General features: G+C 34.7%; 1 protein-coding gene across 2 annotated transcripts in view; it reads right to left on the bottom strand.

Moving 5' to 3' along the window:
* Positions 1-12,787, bottom strand: part of LOC134531705 (uncharacterized) — a 35,373-nt gene extending 22,586 nt beyond the window's left edge. For both annotated transcript variants that reach the window (XR_010075068.1, XM_063367518.1), the window contains exons 1-3: positions 12,301-12,787; positions 3,545-3,702; positions 1,482-1,651 (exon numbers count right to left, since the gene is read on the bottom strand). Coding sequence is in view for 1 of the 2 variants with exons in the window: in XM_063367518.1 (XP_063223588.1) it covers positions 1,482-1,651; positions 3,545-3,702; positions 12,301-12,703 (731 nt within the window). In the remaining variant the exon portion in view is untranslated. The remainder of the gene's footprint in view (positions 1-1,481; positions 1,652-3,544; positions 3,703-12,300) is intronic.
* Between the last annotated feature and the right edge of the window lie 1,322 nt (positions 12,788-14,109).

The raw sequence follows: 14,109 nt of genomic DNA, 5'->3' as shown, positions 1-14,109 counted from the left end.
CATAACATTTATAACTATAAAATTAAATGTAGCTATATTCTTGAGAACACCGGATTGAGAATCCCCCAATTCAATTCTGGCCTCTTTTCTAGTTTATGTACAATTTATAACAAGAATGATCTTATTTATAGACTCGTTAAAAACTATAATAAGCACAACACCAAGTCAAATTAATTGTGTACAGAGCTATGTTTTAAAGTATTTAATGTAATTTATATCCTCATGCTAATTAGAGTCGGTATTTTTTCTCTTTCACGTCTACATTATTGTACTCTATTAAATTTTATGTCTTGCTGCTTACTACTTTGTACTAATTATTATTTTAAGTATTATATTTGTATTTGTCCTTGTGTTGTCTGTGTGTATGGATGTCTTGTCCTTTGTTTTTTGTTTCTTTATGTATTTGTGTATATTTTGTATATGTCGTGCCCACCACTAAAGTCCCTGGACTGTTGGTGCGCATGTAACAAAATTCAAATAAATAAATAAATAAATAAATAAATATTGGCACAACTCTAGTTTAAACCACAGTTTGAACCAAATTCTTTTTGTACTGTTTTTTGTTAAATAGAACATCTTAACTTTTTTAATGAAAGGTCTAATTCCACTTTAAAACCACAAAAGTTTGCTCACTAATGTTTCTTGTGCTTAACAGGAACAAAAAATTATATACTAATCAAGATATTATCATTTAAATTATCTGAAAAGGTTGAAAATATACCCAACTAAATATTCCTTTAAATTTAAAAATATTAAATAGTTATTTCCTATTCTGTGAGAAATACCAAACTGTACTGTAAATCCCCATTCTGTGGGAAACACCCATTCTATGGAGAATCCTCTTCCTGTGGGGAAATACCCTTTCTGTGGTTAAGTCCCAATCAGATGTGCAGATTTGCTGGATTTTTTTTTTTTTATGTTATAACTTTTCTGGTTCAACATGAGTGGCCTAAAGTGGTATGCTGAATAGCTTTAATTTGAACATGTTAAAACCCAAATAACTGACGTAAAAAAATGGTTTAAACCTAAAAAAACCTGGCTTGAACAAAAAAAAAAACAGGTTGTTTGGTTTCTTTTTTAAACCTAATTTTTTTCCAAACCTATTCTACATTCAAGTGGATCCAAGCATAAGAAAATCTTGGCCTGTTAGTTATGACGCAGCTGAACAAATTCATTATTATGAAAGGCCAGTCAATGTTAATAAATTGTATCACTGTATGTTTTGCGATCATCAAATGTATTGCTGTCGTGGCTCTGTCCACATAGGACCATGTGGTCGCAGAATTTCTAACGAGTGCAGCATCAGCATTGTGTAGAGAATTATTTGTTGATTACCTGAAAATAATAGTAAAATAAATGTGTTGAAACTCTTAAGTGTTGGCTGTTGAGGCATGTACCCTCTACAATTTTCCAAGTTTTTCATTATTAATCCAACAAGTCAATCCATGTGGCCAGGAGCATCATTTCAAAGTGATATTTACCACACTGTGTGAGAACGTTCAGCCAAAGTTGAATTCACATCCAACACATCACCAATGGTTGCCCAGCTTGCTTCTGTTGTGGTTATTCGGTATGCATCCCTGTCAATCATTGGCTGGTAGTTCTGATACAGTTCTTGTAGCTGCTTGTAGACTACCACAGCTGAAGCACCCTACAAAAAAATCAACTTTTTGTGGTACTAGAACAGTTGGCTATAAAAAAATGTTCAGTTAGGGTTTTAGTTGTACATCATACACTTATGCACTGATGACAAATATTACCGGAGCTCATAGGCATTGTTTACGACACTTGCTTACATGTATACACACAAACCGTGGTTGATGCCCTGGATGAGAATCATCACATCAGGCTCAAAGGTAGATAACATAAATGTAGCATGTTTAGCTTTTAATGCTATAAAAACTATTAAGTATTTAAAAAAATGTATCACTTTAAAATTTAAGAGGCTATCACGAAGCATAAATTGGTTCAATTAAAATTTATCAATGATCCAAAGTATTTTTAATGATAACTAAAACACAACATTATTGGAAGTATAATACCTTTGGTATAATGAATATGCTACCTAGGTGTCTTAGAAACTTCAGCATAAAATAAAGGGGAAAGAATTCAAATTAAATTTGAAATGTCCTTTCAAATTAGTAACTGTATAACACTTCAAAAAAAATAGTAAAATAAGTAGTACACTTATGTGTTACCTTGAAGATACATACTGATGTTCTCTATCAAAACTGATGATCAATGTAATTTTCTGTAAAAAAGATTTATGCTCTTTGGGTCAAATGAGCATTCAGCTACCTAATGTATTTGACACATTATGTCATTGATTAAGTCATTTAACATAGATGGCCACAATGAAGTAGTACTAATAATAGTCATAAAAATGGCACAAGTGGTGTTCTTTTTTAAATATAGACCTATGCATTCCAGTGTCAATACACCACACACGCACACAGCCCAACACAATCTACCCTGTTTTATCGCATAATCGTCGCACGCGCATAAACGCCGCACCTATGTTTTAGAGCGTCAAAATTTTAATAAACAAAACCTCTCACGTAAATGTTGCATGATGTTTTTGGTCCTGCTATTAGATTTCGAGCGCTTTGTGTAGGTATCTCTTCCATATAAAACAATGTGTTTTAAAGTACAAATATAAATTTATTCTGCCATTACCACTTACTTATTTAATTAACGGAAATACAAAGTTGTCTGATGTGTAAATTTTCTTTTAAAGATGTTTTTAATCATTATAACATTTATCTGTTCGTCTGCGTTGCCGCGGTGTACCGCTTATAAAAATGTAGCCAGTGCTAGTTGGCATCATTCATGTTTGGTTATGTTGCTTTCCGTATAGAGCGCATGCACGTAGTCGAATATCGAAACTGATATCTCGCCGATTGCATGCAACGCACGCTCTCTGTCGAGAGCTGAGTTAACTACATTTGTTGGCCCGCACTCTTTTGTGGTGTGTACGACGACGATAATTATGCGTTAGTTCAGGCTCGCATTCACATTTTGTTTATCTATTTAAAGTTGAAGAAAGGTTTTTGTTGCATGACATTAATTTAAATTGTCCGGCATGCTTTTATATATTCCACTTTTTAAATAAACGTACTTTCCATGAATAGGTTTTGTTTTTATGAATAACTTCACCTAACAAAAATTTTTTTTTCCGCATTAACGTCGCACCCCTACTTTTCAAACTTGATTTTAGTATAAAATGTACGACGATTATGCGATAAAACACGGTACTTCAGGAAGATGTTTCAAAATACTTAATTCGTACAAACCAAATATTTTTGGATAATTCTAACCTAAGGAAACTTAGGATGGAATCGTAAACTCAACAAAGTAGGCATTGAAAAATTGAAGAAACTTGAACTAATTATACAAGGAACACTATTAGTCACGCATGAACCACAGTTATTCTGCATCAGTCAAAGACAAAATTAGAACCTTTTGGAAATTGTAAATTTACTGTGTACAAAAATTTAAGTGAGATGAAAACTAAATAGAAGAATAGATGACATTGTGGTGTTACCTTCATAATAAAAGGAAAACCCGAATGAGGCTGTACATCCCATGGTGTATCTGTTTCGGAAAGGTCGAGCACACTGCGGACATCTGCACAAGGCCAGCAGTTGATGTCAACTGCTTGGAAGAATGGATTTTCCACAAGGCACAGTTCATCATACAGCACTGTAAAAAAAAGGACATAGATGTAACTTTGCATCAATCTACACATCATTCTTTTAAAAGTTCCAATGAGGCCCTAGGACACTGAGCAGTGAGGAACTTCTGCTGGTGGTGATTTGGCACCTGATTGGCTGGGCTGCCTGTCACATATGTCAGGTACGAAGCATGTCAAAGGGACAGAGCCGAGCCGAAGGAATTTGTTGATTTTAGATTGGTCGGCAAGCTGATCAGCTGCCAATCACTGTGCACAATCCTGGCCGTTACGAATGATGCAAACTAAAAAATAACGTGACATATGTACAGGTGCAGCAACAAACAGGAAGTCAACATTTATTTGTCTATGTATATATACATACGTTAAGATTTTGACAGTACTATTACATTAAAATAGCAAACACATATGTGACTGAATCAAAAGAACTTCCAACAAAATACATTAAAAAAATAAATGCTGGTTCACAAGCTACACATTATATCGGTTACTTCAATATGCCAAAACTTGTGAAGGGAGAAAAAAAATACAAATAATTTATAAAAACCACATCCAAGATGTATTTAATGTATTGCATAAACTATGCACTAAATTATGTAATAATAACCACTCTTTCTATTTTACCTATCTATAATGCATATTTAATTTAGTCATGTTTACATCTAAATACAATTTTGGTCGGAAAAAATGTAGAGAAAAGCTATGACATCAATGAAGTTGGTCAATAATAAATTCTTAAATGAAGGAATTAAGGGAATTATAAGTATGAAATATTGGTAACAGTGAAAAACTGAATATTGACATAAAAATAATAATGATTAGTTATTGTGAGCGAAAATAGCCCTTGTGGTACGAGTAGGAGTGAAGTAATAAGGCAAATAGAATATATTCATGATAGGTTAGTGATTAAAAAAGTACACAATAAGTATTTAGTGGGTAGAAGAAATTTATTAGAAATGTGTGGTAATGTGTGTAGTGGTTATGAGAGAAATGATAAGTTGTGTTTCTTTATATTGAATTAATTTAATGGTGCAGTGTAGAGATTGGTTGTGATTGTAGTAGTGACTAGGGAAGTGACAGTTTTTCTTTCGCGATATTGATTAATTAAATGGTGGAATGGCAAAATTTTCTGGTGTAGATTTAATATATACAAGAGTAATATTGAGTTAGACGTTAGACGATTATTACCACAAAGACAAGAAAGGTAAGTGGTTTCTTTATGTTATTTAAATGTTTTAATTATTTATACTGTAGTAGTGGTTTAAGTGTATTTTGTTTCCTGTCTTAGGTAAAATATATGTGCTGTGTGTGTTACATTTGCAATATTAGACAAAATATTTGTTTTCTTTGGTAAGGTGAATAATAAAATTTATTAGGGTAACTATGGCTTGTCTTCCTAGGATACTTAGATTAGTTTTGCACTGGTTGAAATGATAACAAGTGGAAGGTTTGATGAGGGTTGAACAGCTAGATAAATTTTATTTATAAGTTTACATTGCGATATGGTAGGGATGTTGATAAAGTCAACAAGGCAGTGTTGACCTGCATGTTTCGGAAGGGAAAGATTCACATGCTTGTTTAGCACACATATTTATTGAAGAAATTTTATAATGGTATGGAAAGTAATATATCTTCGGTATCGTGTTACAGTTATCAAAACCATTAAATAACATTTATTGAATTGATAATGCCATTTATAGACCAACAACCACAGTTATATTATTTATTCAAATTATCAGCAAAAATAAATAAACAAAAAATGAAAAAATTATAAAAATTCCTATAAGGGCGTTTTGTACAGTCCAGCGAATTATTTAACGTCCACCAAAGCGCTTTTTCGTACGCGTGTTCACATTTTAGAAGTTTAAATTGCTGTATAAATAATAAAAATTAAATCGCCTATCAAAATGTTACAGGCCTACGAATCAAATATAATAAATTTTATAAAAATCCCATAATTTTTCAATATATTATTTGTCTCACTGAAACCTTTCTTAATAAACATAATATAAACTCTCATTATTTCACCAACCAAAATTCAATTTTCAGAAATAATAAGAATCCTAAACTCACAAAGAAAATTAGAGGTGGTAATGTTTGAATTATTATTAATAAATTTAAACTCCCATCTTTCAACCCATTATTAACTATGATTTTCCGGTAATTGAAGCTATTATAGTTAAAAATTCATTCAGATTACTTTGATTTCTTATTAGGAAAACTTATTACCTGTCCCAATTATTTATTGATACGGTACTTGGCGATTTAAAATCCCTGGTGTTGATTAGTATAATTATCTTACTGATAACATTTTGCAGTCTCTCATTAAAAACAGGGCTAATTTTCTACTTAATTTTACTACTAGTCTTCAACTAACTCAATTTAACAAAACTATACAAAAATAAGATCAATATCATCCAGCTTTAATCATCAATATTAAAACTAATCGTATCTCTTATTTCAGTAACTTTAATACAACATTTCTTAATTACAAACACTTAAATTTTCTTGGACTTTACAATTCTATCAATAATCATGATTGGTCAGGTTTTTATAAATATTGTTACGATTTACCGCGGGTGCGTAAAGGATAGCCCAATTAAAGATTTTTATCACACACAGTTTTATTTATTACCACTACTTGTCACTTACAAATAATCTTCTAAATTGGCAAATAATTAATTACACAAAGAAATGTCTATTCCTCAGTCACTCGTTCCACACACCTCGCTGGACAGCACCTCTGGCGCAACTCTCGCCGCAGCGCCCCTCGTGGGTCTCCGCCGCGGGACTCCGTCGCCGCACTCCGCCGCCGCCGACACACTTTCCCTTCGCCGAGGATCCGCTCGACTCCTCGCTCGCAACTTCGCTCGGGACTCCGCCGCGCCCGCGATTCTATCGCCCGGAAACTCCGCCGCGGGAGAACTCCCGACTGAACACTCCGAACACAACTGACTGACTCGACTGACTCTCTCGAGGCCGCCGTCCTCGTTTTATCTATCAGCCGCAATTTCTGGAACTCACGAGAGCGGCCGGGGCCTGTCGCGTCACTCCGAGCCGTCCAGACGGCAGAAATCTCTCGAAAACACGTGTCGGCGGCTCGCGCAACTCCCAGCTGTCCGGTGTCAGTTACATGTCAAAGGCAGGGCGCCGCGCGAGGATAGGTGGGAAGGAGGGGGAAAAGCGACAATCCTTGTTATCTTCCAGGCGCGCGCGGCAATATCATATTGCGGCAGTCGCCAGCCAGCTCTGCACTTGCACATTCATAACAATATACTGATGTTAATGATCTTGCAAATCAATTAAAAAATGTTATATGTAATAACAACTAAATTTTTATACCAAAGCAATGGAAAAAGCAGCTAAATATCCTCTTTGGTTTTCCAAACACTAATTGAAGCGCTAAGAAGCATTTCATAAATCATCCAGAACTAATAGCATGTACTATTAGTCTTTATTTTCTTATTACTATAAACGAGTACAAATTTTAATTCAAATTTATAAAATAAATTAGACTCGGACGATCAATAATAATGTCAAGCATAATCCAAAAATATTTTGGATATATGTAAAATTGATGAAAGTAGCATATTTCAAAAACCATTCTCTTAAAAGCAATGGTGCTTGTTCCTGTGTTCCTCAGGGAGGTACCTTCATCACCCCTCCTTTTTAATATTTTTACTAACAATATTTTGGATGCCCTGAACCACTAAACAGGTTTTCTATTTGTAGATGATCTTAAAATCTATAGAATCATTTTCACTTATTATGATTGCTTGTTAATCAAAGATGACGTAAATGCTATAAATCAATGGCGCAAAACAGATTTGGTTACACTTAATACTAAAAAAAACTATGATAATAACTTTGGATAACAACTTGACGTCGTCCGGGCCTGTGGCCCCTTTGAGCCCGATATGCCACCGCCCAAACACCACCATCTCTGTTCAAACCTCCCGCTTGTGCGTGCGTGTGTGCGTGTGTTGGTTGCCCGGCAAGACGGCACTTAGCTGCAGTGCACCGCACCCCTACATGTATTAATAATTATTGTAACCCTTTTCTTTTCGCCCCAAAATAGTGTCACGACGGCTATGTATGTGAGTGCCTTTTGTTTCATTAATTTGTGATGTTTTTGTAATAAAATACGTGCAAGCACAGACAAGGACGCTCCCTAGCAGGCGATGACGGAACTAACATGTAACTTGATTTAAACTAGTTTCTACCACATAAGTAATAATTACAGACGGTCTGGTCATGGATGTGATGTGCTAATTTTTATAAAGAGTTCATGTTATTTTCAATAATAACCCGGGGCACGCAATAGCTAAGATGTTAACGGTAATTGTGTTCAGCGCGAAGGGCGCCATGTTTCCTGCCGCAAGCCCTTATCTCACCCCAGTCTCCTTCTTCAGCCGGCCGAGAGCGGACGTCTCTGCAGACACCCCGAGGACATCACCGTTGTTTCATCGAGAAGTAGTTCTGTTAAGTTAATTTATTCAAATCGTTTTCATTCTATCCTCGGGGCCTCTCTCGGTCGGAGAGACTGTTTAATTAATAATTCCTATACTCTCCGGAGTTTTTAGTCATCCGTGTAATAAGTAACGACTTGAGGCGACCACGTGCGTGGTTCGCCTCCTCACCTAAATCGATTCGTGCCTCGGACATTTTATAACAGTATCAAGGAAGGATTGTAAAAGGGCGTGTAACGTGAGTAAATAAAACCAACTTAATTGAGTCACGTGTATTTGTGTTCGGGGGGGCCACGTGGGTCCTTAACCAGTCAGCGGTGTGTGGGACGCCCTAAGAGCCCACTGCGGTTAATTAGAAGTGTGCCCGACGCTGAGAGCGGGCTCGGTTAGGAACAGGTGTTGCATTAAAAATCAGGAGAGCTAATATCTCGCCGCACACAGGCCACGTAATGCCCTGAGTTAGAGTTTCAAGCCGGATCCACGTGCCAACTCACGTGGTGGCGCCCACTATTTCCACCAGTAATTCGAACCTTAACACCGGTACGCCCTCAAACTTAATTTCCATTACCTCTTCCATCAATGATCTTGGCATCCTTTTAGATTCCACATTATTTTTTCATAAACATATTATTTGTATTCAACTTCCCGAAAATCCTTGCTTTGATCTAATACATTACTTTCAATGCAAATAGTTCAGAATCCATTCTATCTCTTTATTTTTCACTAATTAGATCTAAATTAGAATGTGGTTCTATTTCTGGAATAACATTTTGTTATCTGATAGTATTTAATTTCGACAGTATTCAAAATAAAATTATTGACCTTATTAATACAAAAAATTCCACATATACAACATTGAGTTCTCTTTCTGATCGCAAAACCTACCTTGATGCTCTTTTCGCACTGAATTGTTATAAAGATAAAATTAATGTCAATATTTCATTGAAAATACTGGTTTGAAAATCTCCCATTTAACAGTTGATTTCCAATTTATTAAACTTGATCTTAAATCCTTATATTAGCCATTTGTTTAAGTCAATTGCTATTATATTTATGTTCTTATCACTGCATTTTTATTGTATCCTTGACTTATACTATTAGATGTCTTAGATGTTTTAGATATATCACCCCCTAACATACCTCACTATTGTAGGCTATTTAATTGTTTTGTATTGTGTCATATTATATCATTTTATATTGATTGTAGTGTATTTTGTGTTTTGTTTATTTTATGTGTGGTATAGTTATATGTAATTGTGTTTGTTTGGTGCCCTCCACAAAGGTTTTACACCATTAGTTCAGATGTAACTATGTTCAATAAATAATAAAATAAATAAATAAAATATATAAATGTGGTGTTGTGAAACCTACCAAACTGGGTTGGAATGCAGTACAGAATACAATATTGCAGATAGTATATTTTTGGTATTGTGTTCTATACTAGCATAGGTACAGCTAAAGTATACTTTATGATAACCAGGATGTTAAAAACATATTTGAAAATAAATAAATAAATAAATAAATAATATAAGGTAGTATAATAAAATATACTAAACCAGGTGGGATTGAAGTATATAATATGATAAGTGGGTAATAAAATCTGTATCATGCTCCAACTCGAATAGATAGGGCTGCAGTATACTACCTATATGATAGGTATCCCGAAGTTGAATTCATTAAGAAAAATATTTTTTTTTTTTGCAAAACAAGCATGTGAATGTTTTCCGCCTAAAACCCACATATTCCCATGCTCATTCCGTAAGAATGCAGGGGTGGTAATGACGTCAGTGCCGCCATGTTGGTGGTATCATCCATATTATGGTATCATGTGTTAAACTACTCCCATTTAATTTGTGTCTTTATATTATTGTCCAATATTTTTTGGGCATACTTGTAATCACCAAAAAAAATAAAAAATTGTTGGAGTAAACCAAACTAAACTGTGCCACCTATTGTATCCCAATAGTACTAAGCTCATCAGTGGAGTACTAGCAATTTCACTGTAGCATGGTGCAGTGCAGTGAAGATTGGCTCTGCAGTCTGCAGGAGCACCAGCCTTTGTAACAGAAGCTGTAGTTGGGTCAGTTATGGAACACGATTCTGGCAAGTGCAGAAGCTAAACATGTATCCAAAAAAGTAGGGGAAATGAATGACGTCATTGGAATAGGCGAACGAGAGCATTAAAATACAGTAGTTTTTCACATTTAGGTATCAGTGTAGTAAAGAATAATGATGTTTGATTGTATTCTTAAGTTTGTAATAGAAATGGAAATTAAGATCACTTGAGTTATGTACAATATAAGTGGAGTTCATAATGAAAAAGTATGCAATGTCAAGAAACATTATGTAACGAACAAGTGGAAATTGTAAATAAACTAGGTTAACATTTGTATACGAGACGTGAAAGTATAGAGATGATGAGAGTAAAGTGAGTTTGACAACAGGTATACCTATATTTGAATATGTAGAATTGTGTGTATGGAAGAAATAAGCATGTCTGTTAAATAAAGATGTGGACTGTAAAGGTACAAGAGTCCCTACAGTGCATCCAAACCCGAAGAGTCAAGACTTGACAAGGATGTTCTTTAGCAGAATGTAGGCCCGGAGCACCAACTTGTTACATGCAACTGCATGTAACTTGACATAAGAAAGAAAATCTCATTACTTTTGATATAGCCTTCATAATATTGTGTGTTTGAGTCAGTTATGACATTACTACACATACGTACATATAGGCCAAGCGGAGAATATGGACTTTAGTGTACAGAATAGTAAACACAGAATTTTTCACGTATCATATTTTACAAAATAATAGTTTTTGGATAATGATTTGTAGACAACAGTCCCTCCCGGTCTAGTATATATCGCAATATTGGTATTTAAATTTAAAAAAAAATTACAAGTACCACAATAAAAACTAAACATTTATTGCTATCGTAAAGTAGACTACAGTCCTTCCCACCCAACTTTACTTTGCGATACCGGTATTTCATTTGTGAAAAATTTGACTTTTAGAGATAATTTTTTCTCAATATCATGAAGAAGACTACAGTCCCACCCGGTATAGGTAGGTAGTTGTTTATGTGATACTTTTTCTGCAACTATTATTTTTCAGCAGTATAAAGTTTTATAAAATTTAGTGCATGCTATTATATTTCACAATACCACAATAAGTTTTAATGTCTATACACATAATTTATTTAAAATTAAATATTGGTATCTCAAAATGAAATAGAGTGGTGGAGATAATAGTCTAGTTTACCATACCAAAAATCTTAACATAAAAAAATGAAATAAGTTGAAAATAATGTGTTCATTGTTCCCCGCCCAAAATCCCCATATTCCAGTGCTTGATCCATAATAATGATGGGGCGGTAATGACATGATGTCATCAGTAGTGTTAATGAATCTGGATACAGAATAGTCCTGTAGTTTTTACAACTATGCTATACAATTTCTCGAATTATGTCATCTCCTCTTAAACACCAATACACCTATCCCTCACTTAGCACGTCTTCAGATTGTGCGGATTCATTTAGCGTGATGTTAATTTTACTGCCCCAGTCTTGAATAGCACGTCTGTAAATTTCAGTTAACACGAAATCTCTGCAGGCAAAAAAAAAATGTCGGGCACGACACCACGAAGTCTGTTTCAACTTCTGTAGACAACAGATGTGCCGTGGGATACAGTTAGCCAAACAAGGGGGGAAGAGATACACGCGCAGGTCTGACTACGCTATCGGCTGTTGTACAAACATCAGCTATGGCAAGTTAAATTGCGGCTATGGAGTGTAAAGGACCAAATGTTTTTACGTCCGCGCGTATGCTGCCATTCCGTACCATTGTCGCCTGGCCACAAACTGGGCCGCGAACTCAGTCTAGCCAGAAGCAGGTAATTCACTCATACAAAAGCAACGTCTGCCCATTAGCTGCCGGTAACTGTATGTGCTTGATCACTCATAATGCATCGTGTTCAAGTATTTGAGACAAAACTAGAAGTATTATGGCGCGCCATTGTTATGAAGGCCACGCTCATATTGGTCTCACTAAACAACATATTTACCATTTATAGTTTCATATACATGTACACAAACACATGTAATTACTATAAAATTAGAATATAATTAATAAATTTACTACCTGTAACGGAAGGAAAAAGTTTAACAACAGGTAGAGCGATCCATCGAAGGAGTTTCATACAAGGATGTATAAATTCCTGTACATTTCTCACGACAATATTATAAGTTGGCTTGTGATATGTCAAAACCATATGAATAATGAACACAAGTAAAAACGTATATAAAATCACTTTTAAAGCTGATCGCATTACAGTGAACTGTTTTCTTGTGTCCCCATAATTCTTAATAATTTGAGACCTTTCTTTCTGAATTTCGTCTTCCAGAAACGCAAAGGAGTTTTCAATGACATCGTCAATTTCTTTGTCTGAAAGACTCAACTGTCTCCCTAATTCCCTTAGTTCTGCAACTTTGTTTTGGTAAGACACTAAAATATTTCGTCGTGAATCTTCTGAATGCAAGTGCATTCTATATTAAATATTTATCACTCTAACCTCCAACACACCCTTTTAAAAATATAAACACAAATATAAACAAATTAAGTCATACATAGAGAGTTAACTAGAAGCATATAGAAAGCAAAGTCTTGCATAAAAATGTTTTTTGGTGGGTTTTTTTATTGGGAGGAAAATAAATTGAAAAATGGTTCTAATGTCGCCTTCTACCCTTTAATGATTAAAAAATTTGGCTTTGTTAAGTCAGAAATCATATAATAAAATATTTGCAAGAGGTCTTATTGAAAACGTGTAAATAAATAGTTTTACAAGTGTGGTCACTCTAGATAATTAACTAAAAAAAAAGTGAATACACGGGATAAATTATTTGTAGCAGTAAATCGCTATCCTTAATATTAGGGGGTGACCATGACTGCAAGATTACATGCCAAGTGTGTGAAGCCATTTTTTAATTTCGTTCGGATATACGCCCAAAACATTGGCTGAAATGTAGTGTTTGCAGTATGGAAACAGTATTAAATGATTTTTTTTCATGAACGTGACTGTTTTTAACGAAGTAGATTCTAATTCAAACTTACTATCATCATATGTGGTCAAGCAACTTTTAGGCAATGTTTTGGGCGTATACAATATGGCGATGGCGATGTTAAAAAGTGACCACCTACGTCACAGCATGCCATCTCCTGAAAATTCCTAAGTCAATGATTTATATAGTTCTTCATAGCTATTGACTTCAAAAACCTATTCTTGACGATGTCGGAATAATTCCGATAGCAAATGACTTTATTCCGACAGAGATATGATAATCGCTATTTTTGAACAATCACTAACGAAATTGAGTATCGGAACAACGTCACAAAATGTCGGAAATATTCCGCCACCTCAATTGTTGGCTGAATCACAATTCCGATTGTTGTTCTTTGAAACTTCGATTTGTTGAAAATGGAAGGCTCTGCTGTGGTTCTGAAATACTTTAAAATCGTGTGAATGGTTGGTTAAGTTGGATTAGCTACATTTAAAACCAGCAAAAAGATTAAAATATGCGACATGATACTATAGTTAGGACTATCATGGAGTCGTGCATTATAATATTGAAATGTAATTTATTTCTAAAGGAAACAAAAACATTATTTATGTAAGCTCATATACGATGGGTTTAAGAATATTTCCAATTTATTGCAATTAAAAATTGAAACACTAGTGCCATTCGAACCCCCCCTTCCCCTTACCAGGGCATATTTCCCATCATAACCCGATGTTTTGGATCGAAAACACTCCAAATCGAAAAAGCATTGATTTTTAAAATTTTAGAAAATTTTGGTCTTCCCCCCTCTCAGGGGCACAATCGATCCCGGGACAAATTCCCAACATGCCCCAACCTCATTGATACACATAAAGCATATAGATATTACCCATAG

Source organism: Bacillus rossius, chromosome 5 (genome assembly GCF_032445375.1).
Source record: "Bacillus rossius redtenbacheri isolate Brsri chromosome 5, Brsri_v3, whole genome shotgun sequence".
NCBI classification, from domain to species: domain Eukaryota; kingdom Metazoa; phylum Arthropoda; class Insecta; order Phasmatodea; family Bacillidae; genus Bacillus; species Bacillus rossius.
The sequence above is the reverse complement of the archived record's forward strand: the minus strand, read 5'-3'. Positions and strand labels throughout refer to the sequence as shown.